The following is a 16,454-nucleotide window of genomic DNA, read 5'->3' as shown; positions in this document are numbered from 1 at the left end:
ACATACATGATTTCATCTTTACTAAGGGCCTCCAGAGACTGGGGGAAGAAAGATATGGTTACTGGATTGTAGGAATCTAGTTTCCTGTGGCCCTCTTTGAGGGGATTTGATGCTTTTTTTTTTTAATATTTATTTTTTAGTTGTAGTTGGACACAATACCTTTATTTTATTTATTTTTATGTGGTGCTGAGGATCGAACCCAGGGCTTCACATGTGCCAGGCAAGCACTCTACCACTGAGCCACAACCCCAGCCCAGGATGTGGTGCTTTTGACATCCTGAATCGTTAATTCTCCATCCTGTATGGAGAAGTAATTTCTATAGTTCATGAGGAGTAGTGTCTTCTATACTCCCATTGCCTGCAAAGGACTTCCCATCACATTTCTCTCTCCATTGTGTTTATCTACTTTTCCAGATTCTGGACTCTCCTACTTTCTACATCCTTAGCTGGGCCTCCCTGTTTCCAGAGGCCACTTTGTCCTTAACTGGGCAGTGACCCATAGAAAATTGACTCAGGCCTCTGAGCAGAGCTTAGAATATCCAGGAGGGGCCTAGAGAAACTGTTCCACCCAAGGTCTCTGAGAGTTAAATCATAGCGAGAAACTCTACCGCTCATAGGGCTATGTAGCCAGCTTTGTAGGATTTTGGTACAGGGCCCATCAGGCAGGCCTCTTCTAGAAGTCAAAGGTTTACAGAGGTAAGTAGGAGAGGAAGCATTTCAGCCTACTCAAGCATTTATCCATGGCCTGTGGTAGGGGGTTAGTTTTCAGGGATCTTCAAGGACATGCAATTAGAAATAGTGGCAAATGTTTTGAAGAGTCTGTTCTTCGTAGATGTAGATTTGTGCAACTGATGAGCTTCCTTACAAATTGGATAGATTCTAGCTCAATGAAGGCTGTATGCTAGATGCTTTCAAATTTTTATCTTATTTAATCCTCAGAGCAACCTTGTGATATAGGAATTATCTCTATATGATAAGAAAACCAGGGTTTAGAAAGAGTAAATAACTCACCCAACATGAACCTAAAGCTAACTAGCAAGTGCGGTTCCTTCTATGCTGGGTTTCCTGTCAGTTTGCATTAGTTAGCTGCTGTTTGATTTTTTCCTCTCTCTGTTGATTCAGCAGAGATTTCTTCCTTTGATAGGAAACAACATCTAGAATTTTAGGATGCTATGCTGCTGCTTGTTCACTGTGTCCCTCAACTCTGCTTGTTAACCTCCGTTGGATACAGGGGTACCACCAAGAATAGTCTAGACTTGGCAGCTAGAATAACACTCTCTCCAGTCCCTGGTAAGAATCTTGGGTAGAAAGGGATGAAACTTTTTTTAAAAGGAAGCCCAGTGTGATGTTTTTCCTTCCCTTCTCTTTTTATGTATGAGGTGTACAAGGTAATGATGTATCTCAGAGTTTGTTGGAGAGGTGGTTTGTGACAGTCACAGCTCAGCTTTCATGTGATCTCACAGTTCCCTTTCACAAGTACGCAGGTGCTGTTTATTAAGGTGGAACCTGCTGATCTGACCTAATTTGGGAGATAGACCTGACATTTCCAGTGAAGTTGTAATACCTGCAAACCTGGCAGCTTTGGGTTATTTTAGGTTGAAGTTTTGTAGCTACCAGAGCTGCTTACATTAACACATAATTCTACCCTCTGCCACCTTATGTTCTTACCCAGGATAGACATACACAACTTCAAGATGGTGGTTAGAAGAGAAGCATGATTATCTTTCATGCCTAGACCTTTTCCCATTGTCCTTATATTCAGTTATTAACAAGATGTTTTGTTCTGGCATCTATAGTCAAAGGGAAGTAAACCAGCCTGCCTTTGTCACAATTTTGCCAGCAGCATTATCATTGGGGATCATTTTTCCTTAAACAGTTTTTGGGTTAATCCTCATGATAAAAGTTTTAAAGGACTAAGGTTTAGGTGTTGATAGTGGAAAAGCTTTCTGGCAAAATATATGAGATATATTATCAATATCTAAATGTTTAGTATCAAATGCATCTTTGAAACAAGGAACCAGTGACTAAGATCTCTTTAGAAAATGTTGAGCACATGCCATGTTTGGGTGGCCTTTGAAAGTAGAATGGCCCTTGGATAGTTTTTAATATAGCTGTCCCTACTTTTGTTTAACTAGAGACCTTGGCAAGTTTTAGTCTGGCCTTTTATTCTGTCACTCCTTTTCTTTCCTCATACTCTCATTATTTTTTAAGTTTGTTTTTAGCATTTTGAGGGATGTTAGGTAGAACAGTATCTCCATATAGCTGTGTCTATATATTTAGTGCATGCTGCATGCATGTGTAGAAATATCATACATTCAATTAAGACATGTTAACAAAAAAGAAAGTATTTTTAATATATATTTATATGTGTATGTATGTATGTGTGTGTGTATATATATATATATATATATATATATATACACACACGTATATTTCTTTAAAAACCTTGCTTCTTGGAATACCAGCTATGGCCCCCTTCTCCCTCCCAGGAGAAGTCTATGTTACCCCTCTTATTTATTTATTTTTTGGTGGTGCTGGGGATTGAACCCAGGGCCTTGTGCATGCGAGGCAAGCACTGTACCAGAAAGAAGGATATGTTTTAGCAAATACTCAGTACTAATATCCTACCTATGAATGTTAACAGTACTCTCCTTTAAGCCATCTCCTGGCTTTACCTCTGGCCTCTGTTGGGTTTTCTGGAAGTCTCATGATTATCTCTCTTCTTGCTTTTTCTTTCTCTTTCTTGTCTCTGCTTCTTTCTCTTATTTACCTTACCATCCCCCCAAAAAATTTTTAACAATTTCTTACTATATAATCAGTATTTCAAGTCAGTAATCCAAGATCCATACCTTGTATTCTGTTTAAGTCTTCAATTTTCTTTCTTTCTTTCTTTCTTGTGTGTGTGTGTGTGAGAGAGAGGGCGTGGTGGGGAGGTACTAGGGATAGAACTCAGTCTTGTGCATGCTAGGCAAGCACTCTACCACTGAATTTTATCTCCAGCCTGACTCTTTTTTTCTTTAATATTATTATTAAATTTTTTTATTTGTTTGTTTTGGCAATGCTGGGGTTTGAACCTAGGGCCTTGTGCATGCTAGGCAAGTGCTGTACCACAGAGCTACATTTCCCAGCCTAGATTCTTTAATTTGTTTAATAACTTTATTTCAAAATAATTTCAAACTTAAAGAAAAATTATAATACATAGAATGCTCATATGCTTTTCACTTATATTTGCTGATTATTAGTATGTGGCACATCTGCTATATTACTCTATATATATACAGATATTTTATTCTTTTGAAAGTAGCAGCCATTGATGCTCCTTTAAATTTAAATACTTCCACATATATTTCCCAATAACAAAAGATTTTTTAAAAGTACTTTCTTTTTGGTTAACCTGTCTTAATTGTATGTATTTCTACACATGCATGCAGCATGCACTAATCAATCCAGCCTCTGTTTATTCACCCTTTCCTACCACTGCCTTTCCCAACCTCTAATAATCAGTATATAGATTCACATTGACTTGTTTTTAGTTTCTACATACATGGGAAGTTACATACATGTCTTTCTATATCTAGCTTATTTTACTTAAGATAACATCGTATGGTCCCATCCATTTTACTGTAAATGATGGGATTTCATTCTTTTTTGTGGCTGAATGATATTTCATTGTGTATATTATCACTTTTTCTAATCCATTCATATATTGATGGGCAGCTAGGTTTGTTCCATAGCTATTATAAATAGTGCCATAATAATCCAAGGTGTGCAGGTATCTCTTTGGTATCCTGATTTTATTAAAAACAGGAATCTTCCCTCACATATCCACCATTCCATTGTCAAGACTGGATAATTTGCCAGGCACTGTGTGGCACACACCTATAATCCTAGCAGTTCAAGTGGCCAAGGTAGTTTGCAAGCTCAAGCCCAACCTCTGCAATTGAACAAGACCCTGTCGCAAAAAGGGTTCAGAGCTCAGTAGTAAAGTGCCCGAGGATTCAATCTTCAGTACCCTGGGAGTGGGGCTGGATAGTTTAACATTGACATGTTGCTAGTTCAAGTCAGTAATTCAAGTATTCACATTTTATCTGTCATCCCAATTATAGCAGTCCAGGATCACACCGTTGTATTTAGGTGTCATATCTCTGTATTACTCTATTATTCTTTAATCTGTAACAGATTCGTAATCCATTTTGTCTTTCCTTACCTTAGCTTTTTTAATGTTAAGGCTTTTTTTTTTTCTTTATTCTTTTTTGGCGGTGTTGGGGATTGAACCCAAGGCCTTGTGCATGTGAGGCAAGCAGTCTACCAACTGAGCTATGTCCCCAGCCCCTTAAGGCATATTTTTGACAGGCCAGTTATTTTGTGGAATCTCTCAATTTGGGTTGTCTCAGACTCCTGAGTAGCTGGGACCCCCACATGCCACCACCTATCTTCAGTGCATCTTATCAGATGCATATAGTGTACTTTGGTTCCTTGGTTAAGGTGATGCCCTCCAGGTCTTCTTACATTTATTATTTTCCCTCTGAGATTTATAAGTTTGAGTGAATCTTCTTTCTCTTGAAAGTTTTACCTACTGGTAAACATCTATTGAAAATATTTGCCTAAATCAACTATTATTCTTGCTATTCTTTCTATATTTGTTAGATGGTGCTCTACTATAAGGAAGGACTTCTCCTTTTCCTTTTATTTTTTTTTTTAAAGGCAGTTAGAGCTAGAGACATCATCAGGTTTGAATTTTTTAAGAACTTTTTTGGGGCCATAAAGGTATTGTGTCCATGTAGAACAATGGTGGAGCACCTAGGCATGGTGCTACATGCCTAAAATCCTAGCTGTTTGGGAGTCTGAGGCAAGAGGATCATGAGTTCAAATCCAGCTTAGCAATTTAGCGAGGCCCTAAGCAACTTAGCGAGACCCTGTTTCTAAATAAAGTATGTAAAAATAGGGCTGGAGATGTGGTTCAATGGGTAAGTGCCCTGGGTTCAATGCCTAGCACCAAAAAAAAAAAAAAGTAACAATACTTCGTAGGTGATACTGACACACTGTTATTTTGTTCTCACTCTCCCCAGAGATTGGAAAGGTGTATGAACATTGTGACGTCAATGACAACTGGTGTCTCTGAGAGAGAGGCCAATGATGCCCTTAATGCTTATGTAAGTACAGCACTCCTTGTATCCATTTCTGCTTCTGGAAAGTTCTTAGATACAACCAGAAATATGGAAAGATTAAGTGGGTAAGATCTAGGGTTTTTTAACTCCTCTTTTAGGGTGGAAAGCTACCTACTAGAGTCTTATATGTTTTTAAATAACAACCTTTTAATAAATTCAGTTCGGTAGTAGTTTTTTCTTTGCAAATTATCCTCACATATTTTATCTTTTACGTTTCCATTGAACTGTGTGGTCAAAATAAATGGTACATGTGAAGGACTTAGAGTAATCTCAGGTTCACAGTAAATGTTCAGTAGGTATTACCTGCTTATTGTTGTATTTTTATTTTTTTGTTCTACATGGACACAATACCTTTATTTTATTTGTTTTATTTATTTATTTATTTGTTTGTTTGTTTATTTTATGTGGTTCTAGAGATTGAACCCAATGCCTCACACATGCTAGGCAAGCATTCTGTCACTGAGCCACAACCCCCACCCCTGTATATTATTCTTATGTCTTTTTTTTTTTTTCAATATTTATTTTTTAGTTTTCGGCGGACACAACATCTTTGTTTGTATGTGGTGCTGAGGATCGAACCCGGGTTCCGCCCATGCTAGGCAAGCGCTCTACCGCTGAGCCACAATCTCTTATTATGTCTTCATTTTAGAAATCTCAGAGACTTATTGATTTGCCCATAGTTAGGGTTGGTAGGTAGGCTTGTTGGTAGCAGCTGCCTTTTTTTTTTAGTTTTAGGTGGACACAGCATTTTTATGTGGTGCTGAGAATTGAACTCAAGTGGTGAACACTCTGCCACTGAGCCACAACCTCAGTCTAGCAGCTGCCTTTCTACTGTGTGCTGCTAAGATCTGATAGAGCGGGGGAGGAGGACTTTTTGGTTTTATTTTTCCTATCTTAAACACTCTCTTTTCTATTTCTGGCTTACTTCAGGTGGCTCGAGAAAGCAATAAAGGTTATCCCTTCCCTCCACCTCTCTCCTAAAACAGATGTCTCATCCTTTTTTTTGATACTGGGTGCTTTACCACTGAGTATACTTCCCAGCCTCACCCCACCCACCCAACCACCCCTTTTTTTTGGATACAGAGTCTCACTAAGTTGCTGAGGCTAGTCTCAAACTTTTTTTTTTTTTTCAAATATTCATTTTAGTTTTCGGCAGACACAACATCTTTGTTTTGTATGTGGTGCTGAGGATTGAACCCGGGCCGCACGCATGCCTGAGCCACATCTCCACCCCGCTAGTCTCAAACTTGAGATTCTCCCGCCTCCCCAGTTCCTTGGAATACCGGTGTGGGCCACTGTCCACCTAGCTTCATCCCTTTTAAGAGAAGAAAATAATCCGATTCAAGAGTTGATCATTCTCCATTGCATGTTAGGAGGCTTTAGTTTTCTGGGTGATACTGTGCTTGAATTTGAGTACCACCAACTACTTTATTCCCTTCCTCACTTTCCAGGTTTGCAAAGGTCCCCCCCAACATGAGGAAATCTGTCTGGGCCTCTTTACTCTTGTTCTCACAGAACCTGCCCAAGCCCAGAAGGTAAGATACCTGCTGTGGACCCACAGACCCTCTCAGACAGGATCTGGGAATATGGTGAAATTTACCATTTAACTGGGGACATATCAGACTCTTTGACTAGTGCTGAATCAATTTGTTCTCCAAATGTAATTTTAATCCCTTTTTATTCTCAGTGAATTGATTATTCTCCAAGTTCTTTCTGTTCCCAGACCCTAAAGCTAAAAGGCAAGAAAAGGCAGTTGTGAGAGTGAAAAGCACTTACAGATTGAAATTTTAGGTGTATGAGGTGAGGCTCAAAGGGCTGGGATCTAATCCTAGGAGAGAAGAAAACCACTGTAATGATATCAGTGAAAGTTCTTATTCAGAAGAGCATCCCCATTAGCAGGTGAATAGAAAGCAGGCTTAAATTTGCAGCAAGTAGCTGTAATCCTAGCAACTTGGGAGGCTGAGTCAGGAGGATTGCAAATCCAAAGACAGACTTAGCAGTTTAGTGAGCCTTAAGCAATTTAGAAAGACCCTGTCTCAAAATAAAAAAAGGCTGGGCATGGGGCTCAGTGGTTAAGCCCCGCTACAATCAATCCCCAGTATCAAAAAAAAAAAATTGGTGGCAAGTAGAATTTAGAGTAGATAACTAATCCTAGCTACTCAGGAGGCTGAGGTAGGAACAGCTTGGACAATTTAGTGAAACTCTGCCTCAAAATAAAAGAGAGTTGAGGATATACCTCATGATATAGCTGGTGCCTAGCATGCAGGAGACCCTGGGTTCAACTCCTGGTCCTTTTTTCAATGAAAACAGATTATAGAGAGTGCTGGAGTCCAACTTACTGAGGAATACAGTAAACCTAGTCTGTAGCTCTTTGTAAACAGAAAAGGAGTCTTTACGCAGAATAATATAATTGGGATTCTTCCTTAAAGTGAAGGTCTAGGCGGTATGATCTCTGTGCATTCTGTTCTTTTTATAATAACATAGCAAAATTAAGTCTTCTGCCTGCCTAGATTTCCCCTTTCCAGTAATTCCATGTCCTTTGAGTCTCGGCATGATGATGTATGTGTCTGGCCCGGCACGGTGGTGCATGCCTGTAAACCCAGCAGCTTGAGAGGCTGAGGCAGGAGGATTGCAAGTTCTCAACCAGCCTCAGTAACTTATAGCATCCCTAAGCAACTCAGCAAGAACCTGTCTAAATAAAATATAAAAATGGACTTAGGATGTGTCTTAGTGGTTGTGACCCTGGGTTTAATCCCTGGTATCAAAAAAATAAAATGTGTCTGGAATCTGGCTTAAAATGTTTTATAAGACTCTGGCTTTGGGCGAGTTTGACACCCCCAGAGTTGGGAGAACTCAGCCTCTCATTGGCTCTTTCATGAACAAGGTGGGTGTGGAAGGAAGCAGACATGCTCTTTGTGTAGCATTCTTCTAGACTTTGCCAGAGAATATCTCATTTGATGCTTCCAAAAAATTGGATGTGGTGGGGGCTTTTTTCTGTCCCCGCAACCTGCTCTCACTTTACCTGTGTGGTACTTGGTGATTAGAGATGTCATCCTTGTTAGGGATAACCAAAGGAAACTCACTCCCAGGGGTAAGGATAGGATGCTATGGTCTTCTGGCATAGCAGTTTGGATTAACCTTGGGGGAAGGATTTATGGGTGTGGCAACCTGACTTGTTTGTACCTGATGTTAGCTGTAATAGGAAGGGTCTGAGGTTAGGCAGATGGTGATCCAGCAAGTATTCAAAGTCCTTTTTTTGTTGGGGGTACCAGGGGTTGAACTCAAGGGCACTCGACCACTGAGCCCCATCCCCAGCCTTATTTTTATTTTACTTAGAGACAGGGTCTCACTGAGTTGCTCAACACCTTGCTATTGCCGAGGCTGGCTTTGAACTTATGATCCTCCTGCCTCAGCCTCCTTGGTTCCCAGGAGAGCCCAGGTGATTTTGGACTAGGACTTTGTAAAGTTGATATTTCATTTTTATACTGAATTCATCAAGACCCTAGAAAATGAATGTTTCCCATTTGGTAGTGTTAAACAGTATATTATCCCCTTCATTTTTGGCAGGGGCAGTGGGTATGGGGGATTGAACCCAGAGGTGCTTAACCACTGAGCATAACTCCAGCCCTTTTTTTTGGTGGTGGTGGGGTACCGGGGACTGAACTCGGGGGCACTTGACTACTGAGCCACATCCCCAGCCCTATTTTGTATTTTATTTAGAGACAGGGTCTCACTGAGTTGCTTAGTGCCTTGCCATTGCTGAGGCTGACTTTGAACTCATGATCCTCCTATCTCAACCTCCCGAGCCATTGGGATTACAGGCATGTGCCACCGCCCCTAGCAACTCCAGCCCTTTTTAATATTTTATTTAGAGACAGGGTCTCGCTGAGTTGCTTAGGGTCTTGCTGAATTGCTGAGGCTGGCTTTGAACTCGCAGTCCTCCTGCATCAACCTCTGGAGGCACTGGGATTACAGATGTGTGCCACTGTGCCCAACAGATCCCCTTCATTTTAAAGAAATTGTTGGCAAAGATGAGAGTAGAAGGTTTAATTTTCTCTTGTATGGATTTTTTTTTCCTTTTTCAAAATTGTAATTATTAATGAACATTACACAAGTTAATTAATTTCAGTGTGTTACTTCCATATATCAGGCTTTAATAATATTTACCCTCTTTCTTGCCCTCCTCTCTCTTTCTTTCCCCATTCTCCCATTTCTACTGTTTCTCCTTACCCTTCCCTGACCCTGATGGTTCCTCTTCTACTTTCATCCATTTTCCTGCAAATGATAGGATTTTATTCTTCTTTATGGCTGAATAATACTCCATTGTGTATATGTACCATTTTTTTAATTCATTCATCTGTTAATGGGCACATAGATGATTCTATATCTTAGCTATTGTGAATGGTGCCGTAATAAACATGGGTATGCATTTCCTCTTTTGAATGCTGATATCATTTTCTTGAGATGTATACCCAGGAGTGGTATAGCTGGGTCATATGATAGTTCTAATTTTAATTTGCCCCCTCTCCCACAATAGTGGGAATTGAACCCAGGAGTACTCTACCACTGAGCTATATCCCTAACCCTTTTTATTTTATTGTGATATAGGGTCTTGCTAAGTTGCCAGTCTGGACTCAAAACTTTTGATCCTGCTGTCTCAGCCATCATACCCTGCTCTATTCCATCTTGTATAAATTTTTATTTATAAAATAAAATTTTATTTTATAAATTTTATTTATAAAATTTTATTCATAAAATCTCATTAAAGGACTAAGGATGCAGCCCAATGGTAGATCACTTGCCTAGCATGTGCAAAGCCCTGGGTTAGATCCCTAGCACTTAAAACAAAAGAGCAGGGCTGGGGATGTGGCTCAAGCGGTAGCGCGCTTGCCTGGCATGCCTGCGGCCCGGGTGCAATCCTCAGCACCACATACAAACAAAGATGTTGTGTCTGCCGAAAACTAAAAAAATAAATATTAAAAATTCTCTCTCTCTCTCTCTCTTAAAAAAAAAAAAAAAAGAGCAGCAACAAAATCAAAACCTTTTTTAGTCATCTTAGTACAATTTACTCTTGCCTGCTGGAAAAGATTGTTTGTTTCAGGTGAGTTCTAAATCAGACAGAGTAAATCAATAAACCTCAGTGAAGAGAGGAAGACATATCTGGTATTTCTGGTTCTTAACCTGGCATGGCAGTGAACAAGGCCACTGGGCTCTATGTTGTAAGTGCTTGTTATATAGTTAGGCTGTCCAAACCCAGCAAGGGCTAGAGCACTCCTCTTTTGTATTAGGACAGCCCCTGAGGGAGGCCCTGTGCTCCCTGGGGAGGTCAGACATCTCACCTTGGGTCTCATAACTGATTGACAGGTACACCAGGATTCATGTTCACATGCTAAATACTTCCAAGTAAATCCTTTACCAGTGAGACTCAATCTGAGTCCCCAGATCAGGCCTCTTCAGAAAATGGTAGAGATAGAATCAGGAGGACACAATTTTAGGTGAGTGAGGAGGTATCAGGTAGTGACTCATTCAGAGACTTTGAGCCAAGTCAGAGAGTGGTGGGAGAACTGATGATATATCTCCCTTGAGCTTTGATCCTTCTTCCTAAAAAGGTAATTGTCTTGTGAAATAGTTCTGTCCTGCAAACATTTTAGGCGGGAGTTACTGATAAGGACTGATCTTAAGACATTGTTTCAGGCTTCAGCAAGAGAACTGTTTCTGAATGTTTATTTGAGGTTAATTTTACCTTTGGAACAGAAATCCCAGGATGGATTTGAGATTTAGTTTTTCCTGAATCTCCATAGGCCAAGAGTTAAGAGGCAGGGAAGAAAAGATGGTGGAAACTGAGTTTTGAACTCATTAGAAAACCTGTCCTAGGCTTGGCTTCCAGCAGTTTGGGGAGGCTGAGGTGGGAGGATCTCAAGTTCAAAGCCAGTCTCAGTAAAAAATGAGGCCCAAAGCAACTCACTCTGTCTCTAAATAAAATACGAAATGGGGCTTGGAATGTGGCTCAGTGGTTAAGCACCCGTGCATTTTCAACCCCCTGGACCAAAAAGAAAAGCAACCTGCCCTAGGAAAGCATGAGCTGGGAAGCCTCTGTCAGTTGGTGGCAAGTTCATAGAGTCAGGATCAGCTCCTTCTGGGACTTCTTAGTGGGTAGAGAGGATAACACAGTTAAGGAATGAGTGGTAATTTTTGTGTAGAAAGTAGAATATTCATGGGGTGGGTTCTGTTCCAATAGTACCTTCTTGATTTGACCTGCCCTCTTGTCAGTTCTTGGGAATGTTTGTATTCTTTGACTTTGCTTATTTCGTATTTGTTAACTGAACTAAACAGCTGTGAGCACGCCTGGCTGGGAAGTTGGTAAGGAGGGAAGCTAACGCTGTGTAGGCTCTATAAGTCAGTAGATGAAGGTGATTGGAAAGGGTGTAACATCAGTGCCAAGGTCTCACTCCCTCAGAGAGTCAAGGCATTTCTTGGTCTAGGTACTTCTCTCAGCAGGCAGCTCCAGAAAGAAGGTTGGGGACTGAGGCTAAAACATCAGTGCTCTCAAGAGGGTCAGGCTAGATGTGCTACCTCAGCACCATCCTGTCCCCCCTCCTTTCTTTGAGACCCTCTGCTTTTCTTCTGTGTTCATTGCTGAGTTTTGTCTTTTTCTCCCATATGCTTCTCTTCTAAGGCAGTCAGCAAACTGGCGCAGAGGTTGGTAAGACAGCTGGCAGCATCAGGAATATGAGCCTCTTGGTACCCAGCTGCCATGTGTTACCAGCAGTTGTGGTTGTTAAAGGTCCCAGTTGGAGCATGAAATTAGGCAGGCATTATCTGCCCTCTTCATCTGACCCTGTATCTCCTGAGAGAATTGTCTTCTTTCCCTGTCCTGGGTCTTTTCTGCATTTCTGGGGTTTTGACTTTGATTTGAACAGACAAGCCTCCTTTATACTTAATGTCTTTGTCCTTGGCCCAACACAGATTTTCCTTCTGCCTTCGCCTCCCTGATCCTTCTCTTTGCCCATTCTGTGACTTACCTCTGACTGATCTGCCCAATTTGCTGGCCAGCATGTTGGCAGTAATTCATTACCCTGCCACCCACTCACCCCTCTACCACCTTCCTGCTTTTCTGATTCCCCAACAGGGTCTTTCTTTTTCAGTTATTTCTCACTTTAGTATAAGAGGTGGTTAAGCATGGAATGTGGAATTAGACTGCCAGGATTTGAATCTTGATTATTCTTCTAATCTCTTATGTAACCTGGAGCTATGTGCTTTAACTTTTCTGCCTATCTAATCATACGTAATACCTAATTCAAAGGGTTGTTATGTGTGTCAAGTGTAATAATGTATATAATACAAGACAAATGAATATTAGCTATTGTTATTATTCTTGATGCCATCCTTGATACCTGCCTGCTTTATACCTTTTGGATGAAACCTTAACAGGACAGAACTGAGCAGGCTAAGGGGGCTTCTAACGAGATCCCTGAAGGTATTCCCCCAGGAGTTTGGGCTCACTGGAAAGACTAGTGAGAAAAGCTCAAAGAGGAAAGGAAACAACGACTCTCACAGAAAAAACTGTCCTACCATCCCTGCCCCTGGGGTGGGGATATTGAAGGACCATTCTTCTTTCAATACTTGACAAAAGCAAAGGGTATCCAGAAAGAAGAAGATAGACATTTAGTAAGAAAATTCAGTTTGGGTTTTGTTGTTTCTCTGGAGCCCTGATCCCTTAGTGCTTTCTTTGTGGCATCTGTCTGGGTCATATCGGGTCTAAAAACCTCTGGTTGCTTTATGGCTCATTCAACTAAACCCATTCTGCAATGACCTTTTACTGGCAGATGAAAAGCAGATGGCCTCCACCTGGTTTAGCTCAGCTTGTGGCATCAAACAGTAGGATACTTCCTGAGAAGGGAGGAAGGGGGAAAGGGATAGGACTAGGAGCTTTGTCCAGCAGGCTTTCCAGTCTTATTAGAAAATTGCTCGGTGCTTTCCCCCCACCCTGTGTGACAGACCAAGGGGTAGATATGGGATAAAGGAGCCCTGTGGAAGGAAAATATCCAGAATGGAAAGTGTTTCATCGCTACTTGGTGTCTCACTGGTGTTAAGTTTAAGAGACTAGAGGGCAAGAGGTGCACTGTGAGTGGGCTTAGGAACCTTTTCCTCAACTTACTAATTGCTCACAAACTTTGCTTTTTGCAGTGTTACCGAGACTTGGCTCTGGTGAGTCGTGATGGCATGAATATTGTCCTGAATAAAATCAACCAAATACTTATGGAGAAGTACCTAAAGTTGCAGGATACGTGCCGAACTCAGGTAAGAATAGGAAGAAAAGAAGGATCCAGGGATTGGGAGCGTTATCTCAGTGGTAAAGTGTGTGCCTAGTATGCACAAGGCCCTGGGTTCTGTCCCTAACATCAAAAAAAAAAAAAAAAAAAGAAAAGAAAAGAATAAGAAGGGATCCAGCTCAAAGACATTAACCGTGGGGGGGGGGGATCCCTTACAGAGAAGGGAAGGAGGAATTGAGGCAACATACCCCTATCATTGTGTACCTAATTTGTAATATGGTTAAGTTAGCTCCTTTCTCAAACTCACAGTTCATGCTCTTCATATTTTCTCCTCTCTCTAGTTGGTGTGGTTGGTACGGGAACTAGTGAAGAGTGGGGTTCTGGGAGCTGATGGTGTTTGCATGACATTTATGAAGCAGATTGCAGGTGAGTTGAAAGTCAAGAGCATAAAGAAGAAAGAGAGCGCTGGGGTTGTGGCTCAGTGGTGGAGCGCTTGCCTCCCACTGTGAGGCATGGGGATCGATCCTCTACACCACATAAAAATAAATACATAAATAAAGGTATTGCATCCATCTACAACTAAAAATATTTAAGAAGAAAGGAGAGGAGCCCAGAGACTAAGGCTAGGCAATAAAGACTGATTAAGCACCCATGGAACCTGATTCCTGGGTTACTTAGGCTCTTTCTTTCTGATACAGACATCTGGCTTCATGTGTTTCAGGAAGAAATTGGTTGAAAAATCACAGGAGCCCTTTTGAAGCAATAAGTTTTGCTTTGTTTTCTTTCCTGTCAAATCTAAAGCCTAGCAGAATATTTGACCTATTTTAGCCAGGCTTCATTCTGGGTTTTTGTGGCATATTGAATCAGGAAGGAATGAGGAGAAAATTAAGGGGAAATAATTCATCCCTGTATTATTATGCTTTCAGAAATCTAGACATCTTCCCTGGCTCCACCCCTGTGTTCTGAACAATTGCTCCCTAATAATTATGACAACTGATTGGGACCAGTCTGAGGGACAAAGGATGTTACAGAACAGACCCTGACATTTAGGTTTTATTATCATCTTGGCATTGGTGACATCTGTCTGAGCCAATGAATATGGAAGAGGCCTGCCTGAGCTTCCTCTTTTACTCTCAAGATTGTGTGTGTGTTTAAAAAACTACCCTCCTGTTTTACCTCATTATTTGCCCATTGCTGCTTGGCTTTCTCTTTAGGATTTTATATAACACTGATGCCCCTGTTTGGTGTGTTTGAACCGTTGTCTGTGTGATATGTGACTATGTGAACATCGAAATGTTTAATTGGAACTTAGTGCAAGGTATAGCAGTGTTGTGCTGGTTATTTTTATCCTTTCTCCAGCACTTTCTTCCCTATTTGGGCCTCCTAGCTCCCACTTCTTATCCCAAGACTTTGGTCTGGCATTGCTGCATATTAATTCTGCCCCAGGAAGTTCCATAGCAAGAACTGAAGACTGATACCTGGAAACAAGAAACCCTTGGCTTGTTGTGAGCTTGAGCACAGGGAACATCCAGATGCTGGATTGCAGCTGTTGCCAGCCGCCCGCACCTCTCAGGCCCTTTTTGAGACATCATCCTTTCTTTCCAACCATGGGATTCCTTTTCAAGGGCCAGCGTGTTCCCACTCAAGTTTCCAGTCTGGAAAAGCAACAGCTCTGGTTTCTAGAAAAATTCAGAACAGGGGCTGGGGTTGTGGCTCAGTGGTAGAGCGCTTGCCTAGCATGCATGAGGCACTGGGTTCGATCCTCAGCACCACATAAAAATAAAATAATGTGTCCACCTAAAACTAAAAAAATACATAAATAAATAAATATTAAAAAGAAAAGAAAAGAAAAATTCAGAACATTCCCTTCTCTTCTTCTCTCTGGAGGCAAAGGGAATTTTTTAAAAATCGGATGGAAAAGAAGACAATTTATCCTAACACTCAGGATAACAGTGATGGGATAACAGGGTAGACCAGCAAGATGAGTGAAGAGATGGATTAGCTAAGTTGCTAATTAGAGCTACTGTATTCTGATTCTTCCCCCCCTACTTTTTTTTTTTTTTTTTCATCAGGTGGAGATGTTACAGCCAAAAATATCTGGTTGGCAGAAAGTGTTCTGGATATCCTCACGGAGCAGAGGTAGAGTCCATCATGAAGGGTGGGGCAAGAACCAGATATGACCAGAAAGCATATGAGTGTGGGAAGTGGAGAAGAGAGGACTGTGTGACCCTAAAACACCTTAGGTTAGAGAGGAGGAAGCCAGCATCAAGTGGGGGAGGCGACCATATTGATGGCAAGTAAAGAAATTAATGCTGTAGTGTGGCCCAAGGGATAAAGGAGTGGGAAAGAAGGGCCTGTTTTCTGAGCCCAGGAAAAACCAGTTTCATCTGATAAGGGTTTATTTTTGATCCAGACCTCCTTGGAATGTTTATCTTTGGAGGGGAGGTAGGGGAAGAATGAGCTCAACAGAGCGGGACCAGCCAGCCACCCAGGCTTGGCAGGTACCTCTTCTCCCTTCCAAACTTCTCAAACACACTGTTTTTGAAGTGGTTCGGATGGCAGCAGGGGTAGGGAGGTAATAGAGATCCTGATCCCCCATAGAGGGCTTGGAGCCTCCAGTGGTAGAGAGAGGCATATAGGGCTTTCTGGCTGATTCTTTCCCTTCCTCATCAAACTGAAGGACCAGAAATTTTATGAGGACTATTCCATTTCTGAATTTGTTTGGGAATGAGGTCTTCCTCCTTGGTCCTGTGGCCCCAGTCTTCATTTTGCTTATTTTTTGAGTCTCTCTGGATAAGAACACCATAGTAGTAAGATTCTTGAGAGTGCTGATAGTGTTCATATTGTCCACATTTTCAAAGAATGGACCTCCTCCCATGATTCACACTTGTGCTGCCTACTGCCAAGCCTGAGAGCCACGCAGGCCAGCTGTGCAGTGCCACCTAGTGCCCTGGCACAGATGTGCAGCTGCACTGAATCTGGCAACATGACACCAGCATGGGCAAGATCTTAA

At 41.4% G+C, this 16,454-nt stretch overlaps 1 protein-coding gene across 1 annotated transcript in view; it reads left to right on the top strand.

The window, feature by feature from the left end:
• Ints3 (integrator complex subunit 3) overlaps window positions 1-16,454 on the top strand; it is a 41,827-nt gene that overhangs the window by 4,457 nt on the left and 20,916 nt on the right. The window contains exons 2-6 of the mRNA XM_046421612.2: window positions 5,070-5,153; window positions 6,620-6,703; window positions 13,356-13,469; window positions 13,783-13,867; window positions 15,514-15,580. Coding sequence (XP_046277568.1) covers window positions 5,070-5,153; window positions 6,620-6,703; window positions 13,356-13,469; window positions 13,783-13,867; window positions 15,514-15,580 — 434 coding nt within the window. The remainder of the gene's footprint in view (window positions 1-5,069; window positions 5,154-6,619; window positions 6,704-13,355; window positions 13,470-13,782; window positions 13,868-15,513; window positions 15,581-16,454) is intronic.

The sequence above is a fragment of the Marmota monax genome, unplaced genomic scaffold, assembly GCF_021218885.2.
Source record: "Marmota monax isolate L192 unplaced genomic scaffold, Marmota_monax_Labrador192_F-V1.1 WCK01_AAM20220418_F8-fsc00108, whole genome shotgun sequence".
NCBI lineage: Eukaryota > Metazoa > Chordata > Mammalia > Rodentia > Sciuridae > Marmota > Marmota monax.
The sequence above is the reverse complement of the archived record's forward strand: the minus strand, read 5'-3'. Positions and strand labels throughout refer to the sequence as shown.